Source organism: Desmodus rotundus, chromosome 8, assembly GCF_022682495.2.
Source record: "Desmodus rotundus isolate HL8 chromosome 8, HLdesRot8A.1, whole genome shotgun sequence".
In the NCBI taxonomy this organism is placed as follows: domain Eukaryota; kingdom Metazoa; phylum Chordata; class Mammalia; order Chiroptera; family Phyllostomidae; genus Desmodus; species Desmodus rotundus.
This window is the reverse complement of record NC_071394.1, coordinates 73,547,053-73,561,327: the sequence shown is the minus strand read 5'-3', so window position 1 is coordinate 73,561,327 and position 14,275 is coordinate 73,547,053. Positions and strand designations below refer to the sequence as shown.

Below are 14,275 nucleotides of genomic sequence, written 5' to 3'. Positions count from 1 at the left end.
ACTACCCTTCAGTTCTATGTAATTAAAGTCACTACTTTCTTGCTATATATTTCAAAGGCATTAGAGAAAATGGTGTTTTGTTGCTAACAATGAACTATATTGTGCAATGAAGAAATCGACGGTTCTCCTAAAGTTTTAAAATATTTTTAAGATCTTATTTCTCTAAAGACATAAGCAACTTTAAACTTAGAGATCATTTTCTACTTATGACTCATAAAATGGGCATCATTATTTTAGGTGTTCTTTCTTATTATTATGAGAGGGTTTTATTGGCTGAGTCAGTATCCATTTTACAAAAGAGAAAACCTATAGTTTAGTAGGTTAGTCCTTCAAGTTGGTATTCTGCTTTAAACAAATTATTGATCAACCTTATAAAGAACCCATAGGGTCTGAGGTTTCTGGAAACTTCACTTTTGAATTGGTCCCTAATAGTAGAAAAAATAATCCAAAAGTATCCTGATTCCTTGGGGAAAGAGGCATGGAAGCTGTCTGGTTGGCTACAATACTTGTGTTCTCCTTTTGAAAGTTTTTCAAACATTAAAAAACAAAAACAAAACTATATCAGGGTTACTTGTCTTACAGACCAAACTGAACAACGATGTCCCAAAAGAGAAAAAGGTTGAGAGGCAGACATACTCCTGGCTCCAAAAAGCCAGGTAATCTGTGTAATATGGCCAGATGGGATATATCCCCAGCTCCATAATACTCTCAAAGCCCCACATGCTGCTTGGGTTTTCAACCTGGCTTTTGGATTCTTTCAAAATGCAAGACACTGTAGACATGTTATCCAAAGCAAGACTCGTGAAAGCTCAAAGTAAAATGTTCCTCACATTTTAACAAGGATGACAAGGGGACGCTAATTCTTTAGATGCCCACTGTTTAGTTGCAGGTGCTGGTCTTTTCATTTTACTTGATTGATGGAATACTGTGGCTTGTCAGAATCAGGGGCCTGATCACATATGGGACTCAGTAGGGTGAGATATAAATTATGATTATACTGGGAATGGGGTAAGGGTAGGGGGAATTTAGGAGCTGCAACAAAGCTATTCCACATAACAAGGGGAAAAAAACTGTGATGCTCCATTCCTACAATAAACACCAGGTATAATCTTCTTAAATACAATGTAGATTTTTTTTAAACCACAAAGATACTAAGAACCAACACACATGACTTTTAAATCCACAAATGACTGTTTAAAAAAAAAAATCCAGGGAAGCTGCTGTCCCAGAGAGGATGTGTCTCCTAGTTGAATAAAGTTGCTGCATTTTTTGCCTGCAGGATGGGACTTAGCAGAGAAATAAAGGGGTTGTGTTGTGTGACAGGGAGTAAATCCAAACATAAGCATTTCAAAGGCCAGCCAGGCCACCCCTCCCTTTCCCCCCTGCCACCATCCTCCTGCAAAGTGCTCACAATTTTCAGTCCATCCTTCCCAAAGCCAGTAGACACAGAATCAGCTTTTCCTGGCTCTGCCTTGCAAGTTGGGGCTGCTTGGTGGAAAAATGAAATAAAATCAAAGGGAAAAATGCAATTCATTAATGCCCCCCTGGCTAGATTAGTGTAAAAATCACTGCCCCTGACATAAAAAAGAAGAAACCATCTGAATGTCAAGGTTGCCTCCTGCAGACCCTGTGCAGCAAAGCTACAGCTTTCTTAGCTGAGTGCCAGCCAGCACACCCTCACTCTACACCAGATGTCTTCGTATGCTGGGACTAACTCACAAGTGCCCCCCGTGTCCGATGGGAAAAATTCACAAGCTTTATCAGCAACAGTTACCCACAGCTTTTCAGCATTTGACCCAAGAGTCGAGTAGCCCGCTCGGAGTTTAAGAAGAGATGTGGAGGGAGAGAGAATAAAATCATACAGGTGGAACCGGCTTCCCATGAGCGCCTGGCACCCTGCAAGGCCCTTGGGCGCCCCGTGCCCTGCCTTACCTGGTACACATCCCGCAGCCCACACCACGTCCGCAGCACCTGGTGACAAGCCCTCAGTCTCTCCGTGTACCATCTCCTCAGCGTGGACACGGTCAAGTTCCACACGAAGCGGCTGCCGTTGAACAGCAAATCCTCCACTCCACACATGAACACCGAGGCCATGCCTCCTCCTTCCCTCGGAACCCGGGATGCCCGGTTCCGGCGGCTGCAGCCTAGCGAGCAGATCACAGCAGCCCCAGCAGCTGGGCTCAGACTCCGACTTCTGCTAGCAGCCGGGGGTCAACCTTCCACCACACTGGCCTTTCACGGTCCGAGCTGGCCAGGCTCCGGCCACATGCCTCGGGATTGGGCGCCCGCCAGCCAACGGCTGCGGCTGGCACACACAAGCCCAGTGTCCACCCCGCCCCGCTCTCTGGCAGCCCCGAGCAAGCTGCGCTAAGCTCCGCCAGGCGAGCCCTCGGCTGTCCCCGGGCGCGGGAAGCCCTGGCCTGCGAGGACTACCCCTGGCGCTCCCCGAGTGCGCTGGGTAAGGGGGTACGCGGAACAACTCTTTGCAGGTGGAGGGGAGAGCTGCATTTCAGCGCACTTGACTTGCACGTCCTACACACACACACACACACACACACACCCCAGCTGAGTCTCCTAATTTGCTTCGGAGACCACCTTACTTTTCCCTACAGGGTCTGTGCTTGGCATCTGGCTCTGCTCATACTGATAAATATCCCTGGGCAACAACCTATGCAGGAAGAAAAAACAACTCTTCCATAGCATCCCTTTGGACCCCACTCCTCCGGGAACAGCCCTGAATGTTTTCCTTGGTTGGGCTGGAGCCAGGAGATGAAGATACCAGTTTCAAAACAACAGTGTGTGAGTGGCTCCAGAACCTGCCTTTGCTATCTTGAGGGTCTAGAAAAAAATGACAACTTGCCTGTTGTTGCCAGCCAGGGGGCAGGTCTCTGCACCCCTGCCACTGTGCTCATTCCAATGCAGCAGTCAGTTATAAGAAAACAAAGAGGGCTCTTGGTCTCTAGCAGGTAGCTTCTGATTATTATTTGCTGGAACATATAAGCTCACAAGAGAATCGTTGTTTTGAATCTGGAAAATTCAGCCTCTGGATATGTCTAGCACCAGCTGCCACACAAACCTGCTCAGGTAGTTTAATCTCTACTCAAACCAGGAAAAGCTGTTCCACCACTCACAAACTCACCAGACAATTAGTGTTTTTTAAAGTTCTCCCCCAGGAATTGATATTGCCCAAGGCATTGGGAAAGGGGACCCTGGATTGACCCACATACTATTAGTCTCTATTTTTCTGTAGGATGTGTGTAGATCTCATTCCGGTAGACTAACATTTCTCATAGTGAAAGCACTGCAGCCCATTTCAGGCTGCTGTGCTCTCCTGAATCCACCTGTAGGGCAATTGTCTGTATTTTATTGGCACTTTCACACCTGGGCTGTTATCTTTGCCATTAAGTGGCAGAAGAGTAAGCAGCCAAAGCCTTTCTCCTGAACTAGCTCAGAAAGCCTAAGAACAGATTATCAACAAGTTAATCAGCTTTACTTCAGGTTTCAAATGTACCGTTGGAATCTTAATTCAGGTGAAACTCAATCAGTCAAAAGAACACAAAAATCTGTCCTCAAAAGTGCCTGTGCCTGTTGTTTTCAAAGTGACAACAATCAAGAAACTTTTAAATGAGATTTTTTCTTTTACTATTTTTTATTTCTTTTTATTACCAATAAAATTGCCTGAGAGTTTTTGTTGAATTTGTTAATAGGACATAAGATCTGATCCAAGATCTGCGAATCTTTTTTTTTTACAGTAAATCTGCTCTACATGCTCATTAGTATTAGCCTTCTAAAGATATTCTCCAAGATAATGGTCATAGTGTTTATACAGAATCAGAATATACTAGGTCTTACTGAATCAAAAGGAAATAAACTAAGGGCAATTTGAAAAAGAAATGTTGTAATTCTAACGGAAAACTCCTGAACTTCAAAAATGGCCTATTTGTATGAGTGAATGTGGTGGTACATTTCTTTTTTTAAATGATGCAGTGTGACTGTCTTCTCAAAAATGTTGAGTAGCCAAGGGAATACCAGGATAAAACCTACAACAGGGCAATTACCCCTGTCTTATGACATCATTCTTTCTCTCAGAAGGGTTGCGCTGGAAACACCATGGCTGTTATCTGTCCATCCATAGGTCTAATGTCAGTGGTCAATTCCAACTTCAATCATTTTCATTCAAGATTTCCAAAGTCAATGCTTACACTATTTTTTAGAAAATAGCATGTTTTGTAATAGGTGTTCTCAAAGGATGATCCTTCAACCAGCAACATCACCTGGGAAATGGTTAGAGATGCAAGTTCCTAGGCTGCTCCAGGGCATGAGGTCAGGGATCTGTTATCATGCAGCCTCTGTGTGATTCCACTTATGCTAGAGTTTGAGAATCGCTGCTGTAGGGCATGGTATTTAGGAGATAAGTCTCCTAAGAGAGACACAACTGACTTAAATCCATGTTGTATAAGACCTGTGGGATCTTGCATAAGCTCTTTAAACCCACAAAGCCTCAGTGTCCTCATCTATAAAATGGGTATGATGTCACAATTAATCACAGAGGACGTTGGGGAAAATTAAATAAAATATTCTGTATAAAATGTTTAGTGTAGTGGTGGCAAAGCATAAGCACCCAAAGAAAAGAAACTACCACTACCAATGAAATGAGGAATTTTTTCTTTTTCTTTTTTGAAGTCAGATAAAACAGTACAAGTAAACTGTGTGGTCTTTTAAAAAAATTTTGACTAATTATCAACATCTGCTTTCCTATCCCTTTCTGTGTGTTGGGTGTTAAAGTTGGTGGTGACTTGTTTGGAGAGTAGTATTACAACTCTTTTTCAAATCCCCCAAAAGCTTTTAGAGCTTGATTTTCCCCACCACAGCCAACCTTTCCAGGGGACTCTGCAGAGTGTACGCTCAAAGCTGCATGCAAAGTCAGGAAAAGATATCTTGTTTCCACCTCTATAAACACTGATGCTTCTTCTTATCCCAGCGGCTTTCCTCTCCTACAGGAGAAATCTGAAGCTGAGGCTAGGACAAGTAGGATTTTTGAGGGAAGGAAGTGCAAGGTTCTCCACACAGGAGACTGACTAGGTGGTAAGGGAACCTGAATGTGTAACAGTGGAGAAAAGGTTGACCCAAGTGAGGCATCATTCTTAAAATGGACTAGCCAAGTGGGACATACCAGATCTCAGACACTCACCCTTGAAATTGGTGTAAAATTTCCTGTGGAAAGGGTGTTAAATCAAGCTAGCTTTAAAATTATCTTGTGTTTCCTTTCTTTTTCCTTTTTTTTTTTTTCTAATTTAAGAAGAGCATTCTGTTTTCTCTCCAGCATCAGAGTTCCCTGCAATTCACTGTAATTTCCTGAAGCTGTCTCTGGAGGCTTACAGAGCTGCTTCAGGTAACAGCATTACTCACACTCCTGGGAGTTCTGCTAGAGATGCAAAAGAGAAACTGTCTCATCCTCCTTGAGGCTCCTGTAGGTTCTCCTTTGAGCAATCAGCAAGAAGACAGCACAAATGCCAAACTGTCTCTAGAAAGAGATTGCCTTTTGGTAATAGAGCAGCTTCCAGAGGTTCCCTCTGTCCATCAGAGAGACAGAGTCCACCTGATGCCTGTGGACATCGTTAAAGTGTACTTTGTATCTGTGACACCAGTGTGGCTAAATTCTGATAGACCACGAGTATCTGACACAGGGCTCTCAATCAGAGCAGTTTTGCACTCCCCATCCCTACCCCAGAGACATTTGGCAATGTTTGGAAATATTTTGATTGTCCAATATTTTGAGTAGAGATTGTCTTGGGGGTGTTACTGGCATCTGGTGGGTAGAGGCCAGGGACACTGCTCAACATCTTACAATGCCCAGGACAGTCTCCAAGACAGAGAATTATTCGTCCCTAAATGTCAATAGGGCAAAGATTGAGGAACTCTGGTCTAATTAAACACTACACTTTTCTGTTCCTCTCACATGAGTTTTGTGGGGAAACATTCTTCCCTCTTGATATTTGCTCCCAAAAAGGCAAATTGGGAAAGAAATGCAACGATCATTCTATAATTGTTTTCATTACCTCAACAAAGAGGCAAGTCCTTGGAGAATGAACTGAAATGCCATTTCCATTATTTTCACTAACCTTTTTGGAATATTTGTCATAAAAATGAGGATAGTAATTTTCATCATAAGCTATTTATATTTGTTACTTTAACTTCTAGTTTTATTATTTCATTTAAATTAAAAGCTCCTTAGTGGGGATGAAACACACTGAAAAAAGATTCTCCCACATTGAGCCCAAGGTGCAATGCTGATGTGTCCAGGGGTTGGATGCTGCTCTGACTGGGTACTGCCCATTCAGTCCACTTTTCTCTGTTTGACTGTAAGCTCAGTGAGGAATCCCTGCTTGGAAAATGTTTAGTGACCTTGGGATCTTCCCACTACATGTCAGTAGTGCCCCCAGTTACTGTGACAGCAACAAAACACATTTCTGAGTGCCTCTGGGTGGGTGGTAGCCACCCTCATTCAAAAACTGGTAGAAGCAGAGACAGGGTCTTATTCATATTTGTTTCTTCTGTGACTGGCACATTACAGGCAATCAATAAATGTTTATTGAACTGACAAATGAATGACTCTGTCTCAATAGCGAATACAGAAAGAAGTTCATCCATTCCCAAAATACACTCATTAAAAACATTATGTATTGAGTTTTCATGCCATGTCAGGCAGGAGTTAAGTACTTGGAATGAACTGTGACAAAACAGAGAGTCTCTCTCTGAGTGGGTCTTGGAGGAGAATGGGAAAGGCAGATGGTTGAACAAGTGATACGGAGGGGCAGCCACTGCCACATGGAGTCTAACAGAGACGCGTAATGCAGAATTGTGGGGAATGAAATGCCTCCCTGAGAGTGTGATGGTGCAGCTGAGACCTGAAGGCTGAGTAGGGAGAGTTAGTGGTCCTAGGCAGAGTGAGCTTTATGGAAAGAGGGATTCAGATTTGTGCAGCTTTAGGGAAAGGGGCAGGAGGTGATGTTTCAGAGATCGGGGGAAGCCTAGCTGGGAGGCAGCTGCAGAGCTCCAGCAGTGAGAATAACGAGCTTATGGTGGAAATGTCCCCACAACTAAAGTGAAGGAGTCAACATGTGTCTGCACCCCCTGGGACCATGGGGTGAATTTGGTGGGAAAAGGTGCCCCCTTCAAGGCAAGCACCTCTTGTGGCCTCTGGGAAAGCTGTCCAACTATGCAGAGGCAGGCCACCCACTTAGAGGGTCTGCATGCCCTCCCCCTTCCACCCCATATCCCAAGGAGGAGGCAGGAGGGCTTGTGGGGAGACAAGTTCTATTTCAATTTCACTTGACCAGAGGCTGGGGGGTCTTGCTCCTCCTTCCTCTCCTGCTTTCTCTCCTCTCACCCTTTGGCTGAAAGAGCAAGATGCATCCTTCAGTCTCTGCCTCCAGCAGAAATGGAAGGGAACATTCAGAGCAGTGAAATCTGAAAGGGAGGAACCAGCTATGGTCATTGTAGCCCATGGCTGACCAGTCAGCAAGCTGGTTAAATTCTGCAGCTGTCTTCATGACATTCAACAGCTTTGTGGCTAAAAACACTACAAACTAAATACTCATAATATCCAAGTGCTAAGGTATCTATCCAGCTTCCATTCTTTGGCAAATTCCTAGAAGAAAAGAAAACAAAACACATTTCCATCTTTCTCAAAAACCTCATTTGTCATTTTATTAAATCAAATTCTCCTTGCTTAAAGGAGAGGATGGATACTATCGTCATTGTATAAAGAGGTATAAAAAATAGAGCAACTTGTTAGACTCTGCATTGTATCCACTCTTATTAGTTATTCCACTGAAAACATATGAAGATTTTTAGCCAGTTCAAATTTTAGAAGTCCCTGGTCATTGTGAAGGCTCTGTAGATCCAAGAAAGCCCATGTAGATCATAGGGAAAGAGCTGACTTTCTTTTTTAAAGAAATAGTATCAGCTGTGGCTGATGTGGCTCCGTGAATTGAGTGATGGCCTGCGAACCAAAGAGTTGCTGGTTCAATTCCCAGTCAGGGCACATGCCTGGGTAGCAGGCCAGGTCTGTAGTAGGGGTTGCATGAGAGGCAACACACATTGATGTTTCTCTTCCTCTCTTTCTCCCTCCCTTCCCTTCTCTCTAAAAATAATTAAATAAAAAAAATTAAAAAAAGAAATAGTATCAACCTGATCATTTACCGCCCATCCCCATAATTTGTCACCTTTTATTTACACCTAATTTACATGGATGTCAACAATGACAAAAATAGTAATAAATTGGTCTACATAGCACCCTTTATTTCTAAATTAATAAGGGCAGCTCCACATACAGCTTCACCTGATTCTCACAATCTTCTCCTTATGTCTAAAGGAGAAAACTATCACTGGCTTCATTTCATGGGTAAAGACACTGAGGCACAGAAGAGCTGCATAATTTGTTGAAGAGCTTAAAAGCATTTTTAAAAGGTGTGCTGCTAATTTTTCAGTCCTACTTTAATTGAGAAACAAAAGGACAATTTCTTTGATAAGTTATCATTTGCTTTCACATCATACTAAAATTTATAAGGTATAGATGGCTCTAAGGTTTATTTAATACTCCAGGAACCAAATGTGACAAAATGTCCAGCCCCTTAGGTTTGCCCAATATAAATAAGAATAAAATAACAATGAGAAGAAAAAGAAAATCTATGACAAAAGTAACATTTTTTATGAGAGATAAGAGAGTAGTTACTTGAAACCCAACAGACCTTCACTCCTCTACAATTAATGGTAGAAGAAAAATGCAAAGATATATAGAAAATCTTGACTCTCCAATGATTAACCATTCTACAGATGTGCAGATAATTGTAATAAAATGAAAAACTGAAATTGGCCAAGATCAGTGCATTGATTGCAAAGTAGCAAAAACTGTCAAAGTCAGGTATACTCTGGCCATCAAACAAATATGGGCAATAGGTTATAAAAAGATTATTTTCACATTATTACTGAAAAATACAGAATGATTTGGCAGGCCTATTGTTAAAAATTGCAACTATTTGGCCCTTAGAAGCCAGAGCAAAATAAAAGCAAAGTAGCATCCAGAAAAAAAGGGACATAAATGTATTTCTTGTATTTTGCTTTCCTAAAATTAACTGACAGTAACAATATATAGCTACCAAGTACTAAATACATTGTATAAAAGAAGATGAAGAAGCCAAAAGCAGCATGCTACAGGCCTCAAGACCTAAGGATATTTTATAAAGTTGAGAATAAAGTTGTATATTCTTTTGACTAAGAGTTCAGATAGCTCCTGGAAGTGTTTGAGAGGAATGAACAGAACAACTATGATCTTGATTCCATAAGAGAAAGAAAACAGGGATTTCACTTTGGATGGAGCTGGCCTCAAATAAGTTTAAGGTAGTCCTCCTTACCCTGAAAAGATTGCAGCATTATTATCTCAGTTAGGTGCCCTTATAGATAAATTTGGGTTTTTTTATATGCTTATATATTTTGGCAGGTAGTGCTGCCTCTCTATCCATCAGCATCTACCCCATTTTCAAAGACTGATTTTGTGGGTGGCTGTTTTCCATGCCCCCAGGATGAACTATGATTGCCCTAAGGCACAGGTGGCAAACACAAGGCTGAATCTGTCCTGGCAGCTTGTTTCTACCCAGCAGCAGTGCAGAGCTCCTTGCTCCTAATTAAGGTAGTAGTTACATTTATACAGTCCTAAAATTATATTCAGCCCTTTGAAGGCAACCATGAGGCTGATGTGGCCCTGGTGAAAATGAGTTTGACATCCCTGTCATGCTTTCCCTTAGACTCTAAGGGAAAGCATGACAACCCATTCTAGCAAAAAGATAGTAAAGCTTTCTAAAGAGTTTTGGAAAAGATTTCCTTCTTTGAAGAGATGGAACAACATGAGAATTTTGTTAATACATTGCTTGATTCCTGTTTGGAATAGTGTTGTTTGAAGACACAATACTTCAAGCTATAATAGCTATCTTGTGACCAAGAAGACATGTGTTTACAGCAAAGACAGTAGAAAAGAGGATGGTGAAAGTCAGGGTCCTTGACAACATTTAGATGTGGAACAACCTGGAGCAGCTGACTTATAGATGACTTGTAATGAGATGCAAACAATGGATGACCTTACATAGTTTAAGCTGATATTAATTGGAGGTTTTGTTACTTTTAATAGATCACATTTCAAAAGTTACTACAAAGCTATACTAATCAAGATAGTGTGGTACTTGAATAAAGATAGATAAATGAATCAATAAAATAGAATCAAGAGTACAGAAATAAATACTTACTTTATGGTTGTCTCATTTTTGACAAGTGTTCCAGCATCATTCATTGGGAAAGAATAGTCTTTTTTAACAAATGGTGCTGGGACCACTGGATAGCCACATGCAAAAGAATGAGTATGAACTCCTACCCCATACCACATACAAAAAAACCCAGGATAGATCAAAGAATTAAAAACAAGAGTTAAGCCTTGTTTGGTGTGGTCCAGTTGATTAGAGCATTGTCCTGTAAACCTAAAGGTCACAGATTTGATTCACAGTTAGAGCACATACCTAGGTTGTGAGTTTGGTCCCTGGTGGGAGTGTGCACGACAGGCAACCAGTTGATGTTTCTCTCCATATCTCTCTCCCTCCTTCCCCATCCCTCTAAAATCAATAAGCATGTCCTCGAGTAAGAATAAAAACATAAAAGTAAAAATTAAAAGCGAGATTTCTGGTCAAGATGGTGGTGTAGGCAGACAAAGCTTGCCTCTTTGCACTACCACACCAACATTACAACTAAAATATCAAACAACCATTACTCGGAAACATCAGAAATTGAGTTGAATAGAAGTCTGACAACTACAGAATTAAAGAAACCATATCCATCCAGACTGGTACGAGGGGCAGAGAAGTGGATGGGGCTGGTCCCATATCCATCTGTGGTGGTTAAAAATTTAGGAGGGATATCTCATGAGCAAGGAGTCCCAGCCCCATACCAGGTCCCCCAGCCCAGAGTTCCAGTGCCAGGAAGAAGAGTCTCCATAACTTCTAGCTGCAAAAATCAGAGGAGGTTGAATTGGTGGAAGAAACTTCTGGAGTCCCAAGCAGTTCCCTTTAAAGAACCTACATATGGACTTACTCAGACTCACTCCTTCTGAGCCCCAGCACCAGTGTAGCAATTTGAAAAGCATCAATGGCATAAAGGGAGGAACTGTAGTCTCTGGCATCAAGGTGGGAGCTAGGGCACAGCTTTTGTTAAGACAGAAAGGTGGGCAGAGGCCATAGTCCCTTTTCTCAGCCCTCCCTCCAAAGAGCCACAGATCCAGCAGATGGGTACCACATCTAATACTCCACTAACATGGCTAATACTGTTTGCCCCACCATGGAAATCCTCAGAGACCCCACCCCACCCAACTTACAGGCCCACCCAAGCTGTTAACAATGTGACTTTTCCATATAAATGGCTGCTCTTGACTTATGCTTCAAAACTTCCTAAATACTATCAAAGAAGCAACAGCCAGCCTCAGTGAGCCCCCAGCTCCCATAGCACTTGAAAGTGGCCCCAGGCCCAGCACTAGCAGTAGGCAGCCTAGATTCACAGCTTGACCTCTGCTGGGACTCTCAGAGCTCAGCACAAGTAGCAACCATCTCATACAGGGTGGCCCAAGGCAGAACATAGGAGGGGGCTGACCTTGGCCTGCACCATCCAAAAAACCCAAGAGCCTGTGCATCCAGTGGATAGCTACGGACCATGTTGGAGAACACCACCTTGCCCCTGCACAGCTGATCCTCCAGAGGGCAGAGGCTGGTGGTCAGTGGTCACAACCAGTCTTTGCAGCTGGCTGGCCTGGGTAAATCCTTCCCATTGAACTGCCAACAAAAATCAAGGCTGAATCACAACAGGAGGGTGTACTCAGCCCACACAAAGGTCATAACATTGACATTTGGGTGATAGGAGAGGATGTGCCACCAGAGTCTACAGGACACCTAATACATTAGGCTACATTACCAAGACAGGGTGCCATAGCAGCTCTACCTAAAACATAGAAACAAACACAGGGAGGCTGCCAAAATGAAGAGATAAAGAAACATGGCCCAAATGAAAGAACTAATCAAATCTCCAGAAAAAGAACTAAACAAAATGGAGAAAAGCAATCTACCAGATACAAAGTTCAAAACACTGTTTGTAAGGATGCTCAAAGAACCTATTGAGGACCTCAGCAGTGTAAAAAAGATTTAGTTAGAAATGAAGGATACACTAATTAAAATAAAGAACAATTTACAGGGAAACAATAGTAGAGTAGATGAAGGCAAGAGTCAAATCAATGTGGAACATAATGAAGCAAAAAACAACCAATCAGAACAAAAATAAGAAAAAAAATCAAAAAATGTGAGTATGAGCAGCTGCAGGGACAACTTCAAGAGGTCCAACATTCATATCATAGGGGTGCCAGAAGGAGAAGAGAAAGAGCAAGAAATTAGAAACCTATTTGAAAAAATAATGAAAACAAACTAATTTGGTGAAAGAAATAGACATGGAAGTCCAGGAAGCACAGAGAGTCCCAAAGATGGATGCAAAGAGACACACTCCAAGACACATCATAATTAAAATGCCAAAGGTTAAGGATAAAGAATCTTAAAAGCACAGGAGAAAAGCAGAGAGTTACCTACAGGGGAGTTCCTATAAGACTGCCAGTTGATTTCTCAAAAGAAACTTGCAGGCTAGAAGGGACTGACAAGAAATATTCAAAGTCTTGAAAAGCAAGGACCTACAGCCAAGATTGCTCTACCCAGCAAAGATATCATTTAGAATCGAAGGGCAGATAGAGAGCTTTCTGGACAAGAAACAACTGAAGGAGCTCATCATCACCAACCATTATTATATGAAATGTTAAAGGGACTTATTCAAGGATTTAAATAAAGATTTATTTAAAGCAGATATACAAATATCTAGTAAGAAGATGAAAACATGCTTAATATCACTTAGTAATAGGGAAATACAAATAAAAACTACCATGATACATCACTGCACACCCACTAGTATGGCTATGATCAAAAAGGCAGACAAAAGTGTTGATGAGGATGTGGAAAAGCTGGAATGCTTATATGTTATCTGTGGATAATGTAAAATGGTTCAGTCACTGCCGAAAAGACTGGTGAATTCTAAAAGGGTTAAACATAATATTGCCACGTGACTCAGCAATTCCATTCCTAGTTATATACCCAAAAGAAGTGAAAACCTGTATTCTTAAAACAACTTACCCACAAATGTTCATAGCATTGCTATTCATAATAACCAAATAGTGGAAACAACTCACATGTCTATCAGCTGATGAATAGACTCAAAGTGGCATATCCACATAATGTAGTATTATTTAGAAATAAAAAGAAATGAAGTATATAGATAAGATAAATGAAAAAAACATGTTCATATAAAACTTGGACATAAATGTTCATAACAGCTTTATTAATAAGAGTCAGAAAATGGAAACAACTCAAATGTCACTTGATGAGTGGATATACAACATAAAGTATGGCTATATAATGGAATATTACTCAGCCATTAAAAGGGATGAAGTAGTGACACATGTTACAACATAGATGAGTCTTGAAAACATCATGCTAAGTGAAATAAGTCAGATCAAAAGTCCATATTTCCACACAGACAGGAAGTAGATCAGTGGTTGCCAAGAGCTTGGCGGTAGGGTTGGGACATGGGCAGTGACTGTTAATGGGTATGGAGTTTCTTTATGGGGTAATGAAAATGATCTGGAATTAGATAGTGATGATAGTTGAACAGCCTTGTAAATATATTAATAGCCAGTGAATTATACACTTAGAAAGTATGAATTTTGTGGGATATGAATAAAGAAAATACAGAATAATAATCAGGCAATCAATAAAAAATAACTAAAAAGGAATGAAACACTGATACATGCTACAACATGGATGAATCTCAAAACCACTATGTGAAGTAAAAGAAGCCAGTGATAAAGACTACGTATTTTATGATTACACTGACATACAACATCCAGATTAGGCAAATCCCTAGAGATAGAAAGCAGGACAGTGGCTGCTTAGGGTTGAAGGCAGGAGAGGGTAAGGGAAAATGGGGAGCAAGCCAGTGGTCAGAGTTTCTTTTTAAGACAATGAGAATCTTCTAACATTATTATAGTGATGAATGCACCACTCTGTAAACATACTGAAAGCCACTGAAATGTACACTTCACAAGTGGACTTTATGGTATGTGAATGTATCTCAATAAAGCTGTTACCAA

At 41.3% G+C, this 14,275-nt stretch overlaps 1 protein-coding gene across 6 annotated transcripts in view; it reads right to left on the bottom strand.

The window, feature by feature from the left end:
- FRMD4B (FERM domain containing 4B) overlaps window positions 1-14,275 on the bottom strand; it is a 428,456-nt gene that overhangs the window by 188,793 nt on the left and 225,388 nt on the right. The window contains exon 1 of one of the 6 annotated variants that reach the window (XM_053929248.2): window positions 1,933-2,652. The exons of 4 other annotated variants lie outside the window; for them this stretch is intronic. In XM_053929248.2, coding sequence (XP_053785223.1) covers window positions 1,933-2,094 — 162 coding nt within the window. In that variant the 5' untranslated portion in view covers window positions 2,095-2,652. Of the gene's footprint in view, window positions 1-1,932; window positions 2,653-14,275 lie in introns of those variants that run through there. One more of the 6 variants, XM_024556634.4, reaches the window with a different exon arrangement.